The sequence below is a fragment of the Chiloscyllium plagiosum genome, unplaced genomic scaffold, assembly GCF_037043375.1.
Source record: "Chiloscyllium plagiosum isolate Xiang-an unplaced genomic scaffold, Cpla_swu_hap1 HiC_scaffold_8, whole genome shotgun sequence".
NCBI classification, from domain to species: Eukaryota; Metazoa; Chordata; class Chondrichthyes; order Orectolobiformes; family Hemiscylliidae; genus Chiloscyllium; species Chiloscyllium plagiosum.
Genome location: NW_028270146.1, coordinates 87,564,915 through 87,583,153, shown reverse-complemented (window position 1 = coordinate 87,583,153; position 18,239 = coordinate 87,564,915). Strand labels below are relative to the sequence as shown.

Genomic DNA, 18,239 nt, shown 5'->3' with positions numbered 1-18,239 from the left:
TCAACAGATGCCAATGGTAGTTGATATGTATGGGAGAGATTCCTGGTTAGCCATGTGATGGGAAGAAGTTGAAGCCTTTACCATCATTATCAATGGTTATTCAATTTTGTACAATTTATTTTGCCTAATTATATGACAAATAATTACTAACTGTGGAGAATTGAGTTCATCGTCACCAATATATTCATATTCACCAAATTCCTGCAGAGACACATCATTCAGATTTTGTGATGAAAATTTTAAACATTCATCCTTCGTCATCATATTGAGGAAACCAAGCTTTCGCCTCCTGAAATTGGGAGCGTCGTCAGTCCAGTTTGAGAAGACCTTCTTTAATTCCTCCACATAGACCTGACCAATGCTTCTAACTTCCACGTATCCCTTTCCTTGAGAATGAAGGGCTATTTGCTTCCTCAGAAAGTTAGTTAGATTCACCATTTCCTCAACAAAGTCATGATCGAGCTGTTTCTGAGTGTTGGTGAACACTGACCACTCAGCACCAGACATGTTGTATATTTCCTGGAGAAGGTCATACTCTTTGGCCAGTTGAAAAATGGGATTCTTCATGCTTGCCCCATGAATGTATTGGGCTCCTTCAGGTACCACTGATTTGCCTGAATGCAAAGGGAAAGAAAAAGAGTACACCAGGACTTTTTTTTACTTTAAAGATAATTATGAATAATTAGTGAACTTTGTTCCATACTAGGAAATTTGATATGACCAGCGATTAAGTTGTATTCTGGACTTATTGCTATGATATTTTATTTTTATTCTTACTCCATGAATGTATCAGGCCTATTTATCAATTACTGATTTGCTTTACTATATTGAGAGGAAGTTTTAATTCGAATGTAATTGCTGCAGCAAATTGTTCCTTAGAAGTAAACCACAAAAGGAAATATCAAATGTCAATTAGCATTTCATAGAATACCTACAGTGTGGAAACAGGCCATTTGGCCCAACAAGTCCACACTGACCCTCTGAAGAGTATCCCACCCAGACCCATTCCCCTACCCTTTTACTCTACATCTACCCCTGACTAATGCACCTAACCTATCCATCCCTGAACACTATGACCATTTAGCATGGCCAATTCACCTAACTTGCACATCTTTGGATTGTGGGAGGAAACCAGAGCACTTAGACAGACATATGCAAACTCCACACATACAATCGCCCAAGGCTGGAATCGAACCCAGGTCCTTGAGAGGCAGCAGTGTTAACCACTGAGCCACCGTGCCACCCATTCTTCAAAGGACAATATTAAAATAGACTAATTGGAAAGATCATTAAATGATACTCAATTGTGTTTACTTCATATTAGAACAAAGTTTAACATTAGCTAGGAAAAATGGTATAATGTTTGAAAAATGGAAAATGCAGATGCGTGGTGGTTTTGAAGTGATGCAAATCTTTTTTCCACTTTATGGACCTCAACAATAGGCTCTTGCTTTCTCCTGGACTAGGTTGCAGACCTTGCAGTGAATTGCACAGGTGAGATATTTTAGAGTGGGTAACCAGTGCTTGCGAGGACAGTTTAGCAGTTCTATCTCTTTCTACCATTGCAAACTGAAGTAATCTGCAGTCAGAGCATCTCAGGCCCTGCGGCAGTTCTGGCTGCGCAGGATTTGAACTCAAGCAATTCAATCCTTATAAAGGAGAGGTCAACAGCAGAAGGCGGCAGTGCACGGACGGAGTTAAGCAATTCCATAATCAACATGTCAGATCAAGCTTCTGAGGTCCTCCTTCATTCAGAAGCAGTAGGGACTCACAAAGGAGTCCTCATCCATTTACCCGACACCCAGCCCACACACGCCTAAAACTGCCACATGTCATATTAACATGGGGCTTCCATACTGCTGGACAACACTGGTTAATGTAGGAGATGGTCTATAAGGGGAGGCAGTGGTGTAATGGTAATGTCAAGGGACTAGCAATCCCAGTAGGTGCCAGCCTGTCCAGCAATGCACATACCCCATGATTTGTTTTGTTAAAATGTGCCTGTACAAGCTCAAGGAAAGGCCACCTGTTGGAGTTGACAGTTCCCCACCCCATCCCACTGCTTTCAAAATCAACTGGTGGGGAAACCTAAAATTAGTTCACCAGAAAGTGAAATTCAGTACAGAAATAGGAGTTGGTCAAGGAATGATGAGCACCATTAGTGCTTTAGAGCAGCAGAGCTGTAGGATGAAGGTTTGAAACGTCTCTGCATTTCAGATGCTGCAAGAAAATGCTGTAAAGATCTGTATGTCTCTCACTCTACATTTACCATCAGAGCCAAGGTAATAAACCTTGGTTCAATCAGGAACTTAGGAAAGCATACCAGGATCAGCAGTAGGGTCAAGATTAGAATAGTGCTGGAAAAGCACATCAGGTCAGGCAGCATCCGACGAGCAGGCAAAAGCCCTTTATCAGGAGCAGCAGCAGTCATACGGAAAACATGAATAATTAAGATAGTGTAACTATATTCTAACGTACACTAGTGTTAACCAAGGGAAGCAGTATTGAATACGCAGCCCGCAGTGAGAACAAAACTTAACAGTCCAGCCAGATCCAGTCGTGAATGGTGATGAACAATTTATTAGCTAATCAAAGGGAGAGGCTCCATGAAACTCCCCATCCTCAATCATAGTGGGGCCAGCACAAGGCTGACACATTTGCAACTATCTTTGGCCCAAAAGAGCTGAGAGGATAATCTATTTTGGTCTACCCCTGAGCATCCATCATTGCATAAACCAGTTTTCAGCTAACCTGATTCATTCTCGATAATCTCAAGAAACGCAGCCCTGACAACACATCAGCTGACGGCCTGGGCTTCTGGACTCACCGTAGCTCATTCCTGATTAAGAGTTTATGCTCGAAGCATCGATTCTCCTGCTCCTCGGATTCTGCCTGACCGGCTGAGCTTTTCCAACACCACACTTTTTGACTCTGATCTCCAGTATCTGCAGTCCTCACTTTCTCATAGGCCTACTTAAATTGTTCTAGCCCAACAACGACACTTGCAATTGCCCCATAGCATGGAAAAATGCCAGGTATATTCTGTTCACAAAATGCAGGGCAAATTTAATTTGGTTATTTATTACCCCAACAGTTTACTCTCAATGATCAACAGAGCGATGAAAGGTGTGATTACTCATGTTATCAAATCGCCCTTACTCAGTGTTAACCTATTAACTAATACTCATTTTGAGTTTCAACAGGGCTTTAGTCCTCATTACAACCTTGGTCCAAGCTGAATTTGAGAGGTGAGGTGACAGCTTTTGCCATCAAGCTGGGTGTGGTATCAAAGAGCCCTGAAATTCTTTGAGTTGAGATAAGAATGGACCCAGTTTGTGGAAAAAATGCAAAACGCTTTCCAGGCAAAAGCGCAGGCAGATGGCACTAGTTTAGTTTGGGATTATGGTTGGCATAGTCTGGTTGGACTGAAAGATCTGCTTCCATGCTGTACGACTCTATGAATATCTGACTCCTGCAAAGCTAGAGCTAATGGAAATCAACGGGAAGAAATTTCCACTGGTTGAAGTAATTGCTAGCATAAAGGAAAACAGTTGTAGTCAATGGAGGCCCGTCATCACAGCCTCTGGACATCACTACAAGTGTTCCTCGGGGCACTGAAGTAGGCCCAACTATCTTCATCTATTTGATCAATGGCTATAAGATCAGAAATGGGGCTGGTCTCCGATGATTACGCTGTTTTAAGCTTTTTTTTGCAAATAACCAAATATTATTACAGTTGGCAGTTATTTTGATGAAAGATGAAAACCCTAAATTAATACTGAACTAAGAGTCTGTTTTGATTCAAATTGTTAATTTGCATAATTTGAATTTGTCCAGAGTTGCTTAAACAGGCTGAGTACAGAAGAAATGTGTTCACGTCATATTGCCATGTCCATGAGTGGGCCAAACAGCCATCTTTAATAATATTAATGATGTCTAGATCCTGGGAAAATACACACATGTATCATCAGCATGGGGGGGGGGAGGAGGGGGAGGTGAGGGGGTAGAAATGGTGCCACTTCACGCTTCTCCTCCTCCTACCTCTCATTCCCGGCCTGATCACCTCTTCCCATTCCTTTTGAAGACCAAATGGAATTTGTAACAAGATGGGAATGACTGAAGCTCCTTTTCTTCCAGTCACTCCTCTGAGATGTCCAATAAAGAATCACAGAGCTTACTCTTTCTGTTATTAGAGAATTTCCAGAATAAATGTTGAAAGAGAGACAGTGAACTCTTAACAATATGCCTTAGGATTTTGCCTGACGGATTTCATGGTGCTCTTCAAATGCCTAGTAGTGAATGAACAGTAAAACAGTGATATATGTTTCAAAATCCTCCAAAATGACAGGGCTGAATCTGTTTTTTTTTAGTGTAAGTGTAGCATTGTGCTTAAAAGCAGAAATCCCTTCCTCTAGGTGATGGTCAGGTTGGCTTGTGCAGTTGCAGTTCCTCAGCTCATTCCACATGCATGCATAGGTGGAATGGCATACATTATGGGTAGAAAATTCTAAAGCAGTGGGATCTGCAAGATTCCATCCTCCAGGTACCCTACTTCGAAGGCACCTGGACATCACTTCACACCCTGCAAACCAAAAGCATCATTGGATCTCTGTTGAGCACCCCCACCCACTCCGAGAGAAATCTGATACCAGCATCTTCTTATACATTCTCCTGCATGCTGTTGGAAGAGAATGGATGCATAGTTTCCATGAGATGACAATAAGGGGCCATCCCAACTGGGAAACATAGCTTGGACTGAGGTCACAGCAGAGGTCAGGACCTATGGGAAGATTCACTGATTCCAGTGCCACAAAAGGATAAATAATCACTTGACCTCTGCCACTGTCTGCTCAATACAACCTCATACTCATAGGGACAGGAAGCATTGTGACACTTCTGAGGATTGATACATAGAAGATTAGGAGCCAGGCATCTCCACCAGCGTCTCAAGAATACTGAGTATGTCACATTGAACTACAGCTATCAATGCTGCACTACACACACCAGTGTGGCATTAGCTCTCACACATCTGCCCAGGTTCACAGGTAAAAGGAACTACAGCACTTAGCTCAGGCACCATTCAGGGCACTGACCTTTCACTGAAACTGAGAAAATGTACATATGTGGTAATTTCCACCACAGGATTGCACGGGACATGGTTTCAGTCAGAGGTATTTCAGTCTCACATAGGTCATATAATACTTTATTGCTTTTTTTCCCCTTACTCAAACTCATCGAAACAATATCACCATTCATTCAGAACCTTTAACTCTTCAGATGTACTGTGACACATTGGCTTTATCAGTGCTGTGAATGTCTGTTGCTATGATAAGCTTGAGAGACTGATATCTCAAACTGGAAACATCCACGTACACATGAATGTTTCTTAATGCTCCTCTATCTGCAGGTGAAGGTCATGTATAATAAGTGCCAAATGCACCCAGACGGGGTTGGCGGATGAAGGGGTATGCTTAACATAATGCTCCTTGATCCATTTGAGGAGTAGGCACAGAACTGGCAAGACAAACAAAGGGACAGTTTCTGTGCTAAAGGGGAGATTGAACATTGTTACAGTCACCCCATATTTCGTAATTTGTGAACTTGAGTTTAACTGAATGTGCACATCTAGATTGCTTACTTTTTAAAGAAGTTAATGAAAAGGCAAAGAAATCCTTGTTCTGAGGAATTTCTTGACAGTCACATGTCTTGTGGTAACTGCTTGTTTACTGGTGAACGCCTGCCACTCAAATACGACTGTCAGGTTGCAGCTACAGTTTTGGAGATTGTTGCCTTAGTGGTTGGTGGTCAGCCTGGGGATCGAAACGAGCTTCCCAACCTAGCTCCCCTATTTCCGAAAACACTCTTTTTGAGGGTCCAATGTGTCATTTGGAGCCCTGGATTAATCTGAGCATTGACTGTAGCCCTGAAGATCATTCTGAAGAAACCTCAGTACTGTGTTTTCTGAGCAAGCTGTGTTGGCAAAGATCCCAGATGTATCTGCTTGTATTTGGTGGATCAGAATATCAGACTGACAGCCAACTGAACATTCCATACATTATCCTTTTATTCCCTCCAAGGAGTAAGGCCTGTTGGACAAAAGTGTTTTTTTTCCCAATTGCAGAAAAAAAATCAATTTTTCCCTTTACTCAGTGTATGAGTGGATATTTAATTGCATTTAATTTTAGATTATTTAGTAGGATAAACATTTATAATTTCATAAAATGGAATAAATGTGCAAATTAATTTTGCATCGTGATGAGTAAGTTTTGTTTATTATAAATCAATACTTTGTGATTCTGAAATAGATCTGGTTCATGGATCTTTCATTTTAAACCCAATATAGGGAAAGTATATGAATGGGAAAAAGTGAGGACTGCAGATGCTGGAGATCAGAGCTGAAAATGTGTTGCTAGAAAAGCGCAGCAGGACAGGCAACATCCAAGGAGCAGGAGAATCGACGTTTTGGGCATGATTCTTGAAGAAGGGCTCATGCCCGAAATGTCGATTCTCCTGCTCCTTGGATGCTGCCTGACCTGCTGCGCTTTTCAAGCAACACATTTTCAGCAAAGTATATGAATGGCCATGTCAGGAACCAGGTAAACAATTAAATTTATGTTGTGACCCATGGAGTACTAGGACTAGAAAAAGCCATCTCTCATCTTGGTCAGAGCAAGATATTCACCATATCATAAAGTCTCCATTCTGCTATAGCAGCAGCAGCACAAGGGGCATCAACATCTTAACAGGATCTTGGTAAGGGTTATGGTTCATGACACTAAGAAATCTTTCTGTTTTCTATGCAATCTCAAAACCTCACTCCCACTCCAGTAATTACAAAAGAGGAGACCAATCTCCCAAGCCCATCTCTAACACCACCCTTCTGGAGGAGGGGGAGTCAGCACCCTCAGAGGATGTACCATCCAGCAAAGACACTGACTCATCCATCTAGAGAAGGCTTGGGCTCACATCCTTGTGAGTGCAGTCATGAGCCTACAGTTAGTGCAGTGAGTTACAACTGAGGTCTTTGACAGTTAGGTGACTGGCATCTCCTCTGTCATTCTTCAATCTTCCCTGCACCTAATGCCCGGTGATTTCCTTCAAGCTTTCCTGAACACTCCACACCCATCCTTTGCCTTACATTGACCTTTAATCAATTCACTCACTCCTTCACCCTCACCAACATGGCTGATGTCTCCATTAAGTTCCCCACTCTCAATATGCAGCTCACACCCTTCTGTGTCTCCTTGCTCTATCATTGGGAGTCTTTCCTCTGCCTCCCAGTTATTTACCATCATTCCCCAAGATCCCTCTGACATTGCAAACTAGAACACCCTAAAGATTAACTTCCCACCTTTATCGGTAACTTTTCTGTTGAGCCCCTTTTGTGTTGAGTGCCTCATGACTGTCCAGATCAGCTTTGCTGGGAACAGTCAGTGTGGCTACCTTGCTTGTGCTGGCTGGGTGCGCCACACACTGTAACAGTTTAAGTAGAGAAATGCCTTGGTTATGAAGCACCCAGGTTTACCAGAGCTTCCAGGAAGAAGGCTACTCTATTAGGAACACTCCTCATATGGGATCGGGTTTGCGAACACGCAGAAGATTCACATTCACAGTTCAGTCAAGATTCTGCCCGTGTTGATGAAGAATTTAGATAGTCACAAAAAACACCTATTCAGATGTGTTATGACTCAGCTCTGCCACAGGTAGAATCTGAACCCAGGCTCTTTGGGTCTGTCTAGGCTATCTTCTTCATACATTTTGAGGGGTGATAAAGATACTACCACTGCACCATAGGACCATCCTTGCTGAAGCATTTAATCTTGCAAATACCAAGATTACCAAGAAAGGCAAATTCCAAATGATCACCACAATTCATGATACAGGAGAAAAAAAAGCTCTATGGTTGTCAAGGTAATGTTGATTGACAAAGGTGTTGCCATGGAGAAAATAACGAGGAACTATGAGTTCTCCAAGTAAACAACTTGTTTATTTCCAATTAGCTGGTTTCTGTTAGAAGAGGGCATTGGGTCAAGCTCCATCCATCAACATGCCATAAAGCCTCCTCAATGCTTATTAGCATCTAATTTAAGTGGCAATCAGCTTCTTAATTGTCCTCTCGACAGCCTTACCTAGTATAATCCATTCATCAAGACATATTACCACAGGGTAAACTAAGGTTGAGAGCCAATCCTGACCACCTCAGAGTTTCTTTAGTACCTAAAGCACCCAGAGAAAGTTATCCTTCCAAATGGGAAACATTTGGGCTTGAGTAGATAAGTGGCATGCAGCAACTGTTTTGTACAAGTGCTAGATAGTGAACATTTCCAACAACAAGAATAGCAAATAAATGCATGATAAAAAGTAAGAAATGGAACTATTTATTGATAGGGTGAGATGATTTAAATCAAAAAATTCAACATACAATACAGTTCTACATGCAGTGATTACATTGACAGGAACCTCAGTGTTTGGACTCATATTAAGCCATTCTGTTACAAACAGTGGCATACTTCCACTTGCTTGCGTGGAGCATAGGCTGAGTGGGCCAAATGGCCTGTTCCTGTGTTACAAATGCTGTACCATATTGCATAGGAGAAACTCTAACCACCTGCCAATGACATCTAATAGCATTAATATCAGCATCATCATCCGGGAAGGCATTCTGATCAGAAATTGATACAGCCCAGCCACGTGAATGCAATTGTAATAACAGCAGAAGCAGGCAGAGTATTCTGCAGTAAAATGGGTTTCCTCTCCCCAAAACATCTCCACCACATACAATGACAAGTCAGGAAAGTGACCAAATATTCTTCATTTGTCTGGATGGATAAAGATAAGACAACACTTGGGAAGCTCAACATTGTTCAGGACGATACACTGCACTTGATCAGTAGGCTACCCACCATCTTAATTATATGGCTATAGTGCACAAGCTAGAATTAGAATCCCCACAGTGCTGAAAGAGGCCATTTGGCCATCGAGACTGGACCGAAGACCATCCCACTATATCCCTGTAACCCTGCATTTACCATGACCAGTCCCCCAGGCATCATATCCCTTGATACGACAGGCAATTTAGCACAGCAAATCAACTTAACCTGCACATCTTTGGAAGAAACGGAACCATCTGGAGGACACCCACTCAAACAAGGGGAGCACATGCACAAAATGATACCCAAAGCTGGAACTGAAGTCGGGTCCCTGGTGCTGAGAGGCAGCAATGCTAATCACTGAGCCACTGTGCCACTCCCCAATCCCCCACCCAACCACACTACCCCTCCTACCAACTTCAATGTTTCTTTGACAGTGCCTTCAAAACTCACGTCTTCTACCTAAAAGGACATTAGGATCATGAGAAGACAATCCACTTCCAAGTCACACACCATTCTGGCTCAGCAGTTCTTCAGTATAGCAAAGCCCGAATCTCAAAATGCCTACCTAGCAGCAATGTGGGAGTACCTCCAGCACACGGACTGCAGTAAGTCAAGAGGGTTCTCAATCGTATCTTCTCAAGAGTTACTAATAGATGAGTAGCCTTGCTAGTGATGTCCACACCCTCAGGATAAACTTTTTTTAGAATTCTAGTGGCTTTGCAAACTTATCTTCCCTCTTGACTTTCCAATCTTGGAAATTATTCCCTGTGTCAGGAATTGTATGCATCGAACATGGACAGGAATTATTTCCACTTCTACTTTAGCCCCCAATCTTTTCCACAGTCGAGGTGTTAAATTCCAAGGTGGTTGTATGGAGTCGGTCCCAACTGATCAACAGAGTGGGACCACAGTAGCTCTAATTAGGCTAACTTGCTCATCACACTTTACAGTTACTTCTTTTTTTTTCTTTCTTAAATCAGAAAGATACTTCGAGCTGCATAAGCACATATTTTATTCATTTAGTATTTCATTCTTTTGATGGACTGAATAGAACTTGCTGATTGCTACGTTATATATGAATTATTTACCAAGCTGTTTTTATGTAGGACTGAGCCTCTTTATGCAGTATGTCCTCCCACCACCAGAATTCCAAGTTAAATTAAAACTGCACTGAAATATATTTGGGATCATTTCTCCATGGGTAAAATTCCCATCGGTCCTATACAAAGAGGAGCTGGAAGATGGGAGTGTGGCTGGGGCCAAACCCCAAGATCAGAGCATGAAGGCTCATGGATAGTCATTATGCCTTGATGCCAATCCTCAAGTTGGCAATGAATGCCCTTATTCAGACCCCATCCTGCTACTCCTCTTCTCATTCAATCACAACAGCTGAGGCTTTCACCACTCAGAGAGTCCAAAAAGTAAATCTTGGCGTGTATTAATTGTTTGATCGAGGAACCTGACATCAGATGGGCACACTGAGAGCCACTTTCCCCTTGTCAAGCCCATTCTTGGCCTGGGTCACTCACTGGTCCTGAGCCTATGGTCAGTGCATTGCTACCCACAGCTACCAACCCTTAGTGGCACTGCTTGAATGAGAAGCTGTTACTCTCTGATTGGCTGGCTCCTCTCAGGGCAGGTGAGAGTTTCATCCTCAGGATACCTCAGAGAAGACCCACTGCTGAACACTTCAGTGCTTGACTGGCATTTAACATTGTGGGAATTCCCCAAGGGAGGCAATGTCTACTCTCACCATAGAATCATAGAATCTATGTGTGTGAAAGCAGGCTATTTGGCCCATCGAGTCCACTCCAACCCTCCAAAGAGCATCCCACCCAGACTCATTCCCCCTATAACCCTGCATTCCCTATGGCTAATCCACCTAACCTGCACATCTTTGGACTGTGGGAGAAAACCAGAGCACCCGGAGGAAACCCAAGCAGTCGGGGGGAGAATGTACAAACTCCACACAGACAGTTGCCTGAGGGTGGAATCAAACCTGGGTCTTAGGCGCTCTGAGGCAGCAATGCTATCCATTGAGTCACCAGCTCCTTAACCAGCAGACAAGATCTCCATTGGGATGAAATTCTGCCCTATATGATTGGTAACAAAATTTATGAAATACTAATGGAGCGGGCATAGGGAGGTTGCGGAATTAACACTATCTTTCAACATGAGGGAACTGGGATCTGTAAACATTTCTGCTTTGTAACTCTATGTGGAGAAATTCAGATTAAATCACATACACCAATAATTTTCTTTGCAAATTATTATTCATTGCACAATTTGTTTTCCATGCATCCATAGCTTTTGCCTCACATTGTTCTTACCAAACAGAGAGCCTCTGATCCGTCCTCCAGGCTGGCTTGATGCCTCAATTATCTGCACATCAGTCAATCCTTGTTTCAGCAGCTTTCTGGCTGCGCCCACTCCAGATATTCCAGCTCCAACAATGACAATCTTTTGGGTCTTATTCTTGGACTCATTAAGATCCATACTTTGGAACAAGGACAGCACATGGTTATTTATAATTTTGCGTTACAATGTGGCTTTATGAGAGACTATCAGCCTGTGTATGTTATTAAAATCAGGAAACATGCCAGTCAGACATAGCATTTATCTTGTCAATTTTGAAAGGATGAAGAGCTCTGATACTTTTAATTAAGAGTTATAACAAGAGAGATGTAAGTGGGATTTTAAAATAACTGTATTTCTGAGCTGCAGGTCGGATACAGAAAGCCCAATAGGAATGGAAATTTTGATGGGACTTGGTATCATTACCCAGCAGTAACATAGGAATTCAATCATAGCTATTGATCATCAATAAACTAATGGAAGGTGTCATCGACAGTGCTACCATGCAACAATTGTTCAGTAATAACCAGCTCACTGACACTCAGTGTGGGTTCCCCAAGGGGCATATAGCTCTTGGCCTCATTACAAGATTGATCCAAACATGAATAAAAGGGCAAAACTCCAGAGGAGAGGTGAGAGTGACTGCCTTTGATATCAAGTGTTAATTTGAATGGCAGAGGCATCAAAGAGTCCCGGCAAAATAGGGCTCAGTTGGAATCGGGGGAAATCTCTCCTCTGCGAGAGTCACAGCGAGAACACAGGAAGCCCTTAGTGGATTTTTTTGGGGTCAATCATCTTGCCTGCAGCATTTCTCTGCAGGAGTTCCTCAGGGTATTGTCCCAGACCAACCACACAGCTGCTTCATCAACGACCTTCCCTCCATAAGTCCAGAAGTGGGGATGTCCGCTAACGATTGAACGATGTTTAGCTCATCTCATGACTGATGAAATACTGAAGCAATCCATGATAAAATGCAACAAAGTCCTGGCCTTGAATCGACAAATGGCAATGAATATTCACAGCATACAAATGCCAGGCCATGACCATCTTAAACAAGATAATATCCAATCTTCTCCCCTCGCCTGAGACTTACTGGTGTTACCATCACTGAGTCCTCCAATATTAGCCTCCTGCGCTTTAGGATTGACCAGAAACTAAACTGGACTGGCCACATAAACTCTGTGTCTGCAATAACAGGTCAGCAGCTGGGAATTCTTTGCTGAGTAAGTCACCTCCTCTCAGAGACTGTTCACTGTCTGCAAGGCACCAGCTCTGAGATGGAATACCTTCCATTTGCCTGGATAAGTGCAACTCCTATGATACATAAGAAGCTCAATATCATCCAGTACAAAACAGTTTGCACCTTATCCACCACCTTCAATATTCATTCCCTAAACCAGAGACACTCAGTGGCAACAGTATGTACCATCTGCAAGATGCACTGCACACAACTCATCACAACTCCTTTAACAACACCTTTTAGATTCGTGAGCTCTACCATGTGGAAGGACATGAGCAGCAGATGAACGGAAAAACCATTCATCCTCAAGTTCCTCAACAAGCTGCAAAATATCCTGATATCCCCTTTCCTTCACTATTGTTGGGTCAAAATCTTGGAACACCCTTCAGTTGAGTCACTGACACTTTTTCAAGGGGCAGTTAGGGGTGGGTAATAAACATCAGCCTGTAGACAGCAACATCCATGCACTGTCAAAGAATATTTTTTCAACACTAGCTTTTTCAAGGATTTTCAGAAACTGACTCAAAGTAATATTTCAAAAACTTTCTGTAGTTTAATGAATTCCTCTCTGGAGAGGACATCAATAATGCAAGTATTGTCAGAGGACAGGATCCCTGGCAGCATCGTCTGGATTTATATGTTATTCTGCACATGTGCGTGCTCCTGAACTTTTCCATTATCACCTACACATTATCATCTAGACTGGTGTATCAAGACGTAACTAGAAAATGATAAACTTGAATGTGTGACTGAACAACAGGTATTAACTGCCCAGCAACAAACAGAAATGAATCCAGACAATCTATCAGAAGGAAATATTAATCCAGATTTCTTTAGAGGTGAGGGATTGAAATGAAAAATTAACAGCAAGAAGCGCAGCAGGTCTGGCAGTGAATGTGGAGCGAGAAACATAGAGTTAAACTTTTGAGTCCAGTTTGACTCTTCTTCCAAGTTAGATCTCCACTCCACAGTATTTTGCTTATGCATTTTGAGTGGTAGAATCAGAGAGTCACACAGCATGGAAACAACCCTTCAGTCCAACTAGTCCAAGCCAACCGTGTTCCCAAACTAAACTAGTCCCACTTGTCTGCATTTGACGCCTATCCCTCCAAACATTTCGTATTCGTGTACTTCTCCAAATGTATTTAAATGTTCTTACTGTACCTGCATTCATCACTTCCTCTGGAAGTTCATTCCACACACAAACCACTCGCTGTGTCAAAAAGTTGCCCGCATATCCTTTTGAAAACTTTCTTCTCTCTACTTGAAAATAGTTTGAACTCCCCCATCCTATCAAAGAAACATTTGCCATGCACCTTCTCTGTGCTTCTCATGATTTTAAAAACCTCTATAAGGTCACCCCTCAATCTCCTCTGCTCCAGAGATAAGAATCCAGCTTATTTTCATAAATCATACCTGGCAACATCCTGGTAAATCTTTTCTGAACCCCCTCCAGTTGAATAATTCCTTTCTTATAACAGGAATTCCTATAACTGCACACTGTATTCCAGAAGAGGCCTCACTGACCTTCGGTACAACCTCAACATGACAAGGCTTTCAAAATCATGAGGAATCTAGACCAAGTAGCTAGAGGAAATCTGTTCCCATTGGTGGAAAAGTTGAGAATCACAGGAAATAAATTTAAGCCAATTGGCAAAAAGAAGCGTAAGCGTTGGAAAAGCTGTTTTATCCAGCAAGTGATGACAATCTGAAGTTCATGACCTCAGGGTATAGTGAAGTTAATTCAACTGTTGCTTTCAAAGGGAAATTGGACAACCACCTGAAGAGAAAATAAACTGTCTGGGCTACAAGGATAGACTGCAACTAGCTGAGGTTGTTCTTGCAGTGCACTAGGACGGGCTGAATGCCGTCATTCTGTGTTGTACCCATCTTATGATTCTGCCAAAAGCAGAATGAGCGCCTGAGTTAATACTCTCACAATTACTCTTAAAGACTGAATCAGGTGGAAATTCTGCATGGGGTTGGCAATAGTGGAGGGGTAAGGGTGGTGCGGTGTTGACAGGACAGCAGGAAGAGTTTACTTGGTTCTCTCAATTGGACATTGTAACTTCATCAGGAACACAGAGGACACCAATTAAACAGGGCTTCTACCAAAGATATGCCTCCTGAATTGGTAAATCCTATGAAGCAAAATGGGTCTCCCACAGACAATCGCTCTTTACTTGTGCTTATGACAGATATAGCACACATGACTGATATTCTGAAATAAACAAGAATGGAAATAAAACAACATTTAAGGCAACCAATCCATAACAAAGACATACTCACGGCATTGCTATAGTATGCTCGCCCACGATCAGTGCGGTTAGCATTGTGGCACTGCAAAAACTGATGATAGATGTACTCTGCATGGCTCAGTATTAATGACTGCTGCTGCTGGCAATACTTAAGATGACTTTTCAGTTTGACCTGATATTTCTGTAATGTAAGGATATGCAAGACTAGTTTCTGTAGGATTGATCTTCAGGACTTTGTCTGAACACAGTGTTATTCAATAACCTTTATGTAAACATGGAGGGCATATACTGGATTTTACAATATTTACAAGCTTTAGTAATAGGTTGATTCACATAAATCAGTGGCACAGGCATAAAAATACATTTTTGACTTCAAAATACCTCCAATTCTGCCCACATTCCCTTGTGTTGCTGGGACTATGTGAGATGGGAGGTGACTGAAGGCCTCTTGTCCAGGGTTAATTTTAAGTTTTATATTAAAAGTGGTTTATCTGGTTAATATTACAAGTGTATTTGCTGCTAGGTTTGCAAAATAGAGTGCAGCCTTCCTTTCCGGTTCTACATGAATTTGTTTACTCTGGTCATTCCAACACATAGTGTTACAGCAGAGAATGGAGAGAAGATTTGACTAAGGGTGTTTAAAATCATGAAGGGTTCAGTTAAGTTTACATTTTTTCCATTGGCTGAAGGGTCAACCACCAGAGGGCACAATCCTAAACTGGTAAAACACGAGACGGTGAGGGGTGTTGACGCAATGTAAAATCAAGGCTTTCAGAGATGAACAAGATGGAAAAATATTTTTGCACCCAGTTCTGGAGACCATTGAGAAGGAATTTAGTGCATAGGGGATTGTGCAGATGGCAAGTGGGCGGCATCCCAATTCTCAGAGTATTGTGCACAGCAGCACAGCAGGTTTTCTTTTGTGGAGAGAGTATTGGCAACAGTAAATAGAATGTAAGGGACAGGGTCAAGGAAAAAGGACCCTGGCAGAGGAACTGAAGAAAAATGCTAGGATATCAGGATGAGAAATCAGAATCCTACGTGCAAAATGGAGATGTCTCGCTGCCAAAGGCGAAATGGTATTCAATAGCACATTGAGCAATTTAAACTGCATCTGCAAAAAATAAATTTGGGACATATCATATGGGAACATAATATTTACCTAAGTTTAAGGGACTATTTCAAATTTGGCCACAATCAAGCATTTTATATATAGCAACAATTTGTCTCAGCCTGAGTTTGATTATTAAGTTGATGCATTGCTTGTCATTAAAGTATATTTCATAACACATTCAAGATCTGCCCATAGAGGACATTACATTCCTGTGACATTAAATTACCTTTTTGATTCGAGTTAGTTGCCTTGACTTGCCAGATTTGAGAATCAATCTACCGACAGGAAAGGTCTGGCTTCAGTCATGTCCCCATTTAATTATCCCTTCCTTGATCTAACACTGCAACCAGTGTGGCAGGTGTTTCCCTATCCGACGGTGTTCCACAGGGATCGGTGCTGGGAACACTTCTGTTTGTCATTTATATAAATGATATAAGATGGGTATATAGAAGGCCTGGTTAGTAAGTTTGTGGATGACACAAAAAAATTGGTGGTATCGTGGACATTGAAGAAGGTTGTCTAAAATTATAAAGAGATCTTGATCAATTTGATAAATGGGCTGAGGGGTGGCAGATGGAGTGTAATTTGGATAAATGTGAGGTATTGCACTTTGATAAAGCAAACAAGACCAACACTTATACAATGAAAAGTAGGGGTTTGGGTAATGACTCAGGGGTTCAGGTCCATCATTCTTTGAAGTTTATATCACATGTACACAGGGAGGTTAAGAAAGCATTTAGCAGGATTGCCTTCATTGCTCAGACCTTTGAGGATTTGGGATGTCATGTTGAGGTTGTACAGGACATTGGTGAGGCTGCTTCTAGAGTACTGTGTCCAGTTCTGGTCATCCTAATATAGGAAGGGTATTAAGCTGGAGAGGTTAAATTTGAAAAAAAAAAATTACCAGGATGTTGCTGGGAATGGAGGGTTCAGGTTATGGGAAGAGACTGGATAGGCTGGGACATTTCTCACTGGAGTGTAGGAGGTTGAGAGATGACCTTATAGAGGTTTATAAAGTCATGAGGGGTATAGATAAGGTGAATAGCAGTGTCTTTTCCCTAGGGTGGGACATTTCAAGATTAGGGAGCATGTTTTTAAGGTGAAAGGAGAGAGATTTAAAAAAGACATGCAGGGCTTTTTTAACACAGAGAGTGGTTCATGTGAGAAATGAACTTTCAGAGGAGGTGGTGGATGTGTGTACAGTTTAAAAGACATTTGGTTAAGTACATGAATAATAAAGGCTTGAAGGAATCAGGCCAAGGTGGGACTAATTTAGTTTGGGATTATGGTTAGCATGGACTGATTGGTTTGTTTCCCTGCTGTATGACTCTATGACTATCTAATAAACAGGGAACATGTGCTAACTTCACTTCACTTCACAGTCATCAGTGATCTCCCTCCACCTCGGTCTTAATCCTTCTTTCAATAATACTATCTGACCATACCCTTCGGATGAATCCAGCCTCCCTATCATTGTTGCTAGCCTATGATTTATGAATGGCATTTTGAATCTCAAGTCCTAACCCAACATTTCTGGTGCTCAGAAGTGCGGCAACTCATCAGTTTCATACAAATTTGGCTGCAGTATCGAAATATTTCAGGCTCTTGTCGATGATGCTGGTGGGTGCTATGATCACTCCACCTTTTGCATGCCTACTTCTTTTTAACAGGAGCAGCACAGAAAGGAGCCCATGTGGTGCATCAAGCCAGACTTTACTCTCTGCAGGGCAATTTAGACACTGAATGGATGCATGCAAAGTCAATATTTTTTGAGTTGTTGGTATTTCTGCATTTACAGCAGGAAAAATAATTGACTTTGGGAAAATCATGATTTCTTGTAGTATTAACAAATTGAGTGTCAGAACTGAAGTAATCTTCAAATGCCCAATTATTCCTTGCTGTGTCATTTTTGGCAAAGTTCTGGCATCCTCATGATCTACTATATTAGTAGGATTTTCATTTGTTAATTTTAAATTATCATACTGGTTCTCTTCAATGTAGGCACAGTCTTTGGACTGCAAGCACACATAGCTTTGGATAATGCATTACTTTTTCTGCCAATTGAGCTAAAACAGTTTTTTTCTGCTGAGACCTGGCTCAAATCTAAGACTAGAACATAAGAATGGACAATCCTAATGAACGATTTTGCCAAATATTACACACAGAAGCAATGAAGGATGGCTGGTGTTGCATTTACCACTCAATATTTGAAATGCACAAGATTTAAATTACAACAACAGGGTAGATTTCAGTACTCACAACTAAATTAAATTATTGGTTTTGTCCTTATTTTCAAATAAAGTGGTAATTTTTCAGTTTAGATTAATGGCATGCTATTTTTGACACGCATGAAGTAGAAATGTAAACATTGCAACATTCTTGACAATGCAGTATAACTC

At 41.7% G+C, this 18,239-nt stretch overlaps 1 protein-coding gene across 1 annotated transcript in view; it reads right to left on the bottom strand.

Annotated features, from left to right (window-relative positions):
• Positions 1–14,945, bottom strand: part of LOC122553795 (peroxisomal N(1)-acetyl-spermine/spermidine oxidase-like) — a 67,069-nt gene extending 52,124 nt beyond the window's left edge. Inside the window, exons 1-3 of the mRNA XM_087990081.1 lie at positions 14,758–14,945; positions 11,204–11,370; positions 152–614 (exon numbers count right to left, since the gene is read on the bottom strand). Coding sequence (XP_087846207.1) covers positions 152–614; positions 11,204–11,370; positions 14,758–14,840 — 713 coding nt within the window. The 5' untranslated portion in view covers positions 14,841–14,945. The remainder of the gene's footprint in view (positions 1–151; positions 615–11,203; positions 11,371–14,757) is intronic.
• Between the last annotated feature and the right edge of the window lie 3,294 nt (positions 14,946–18,239).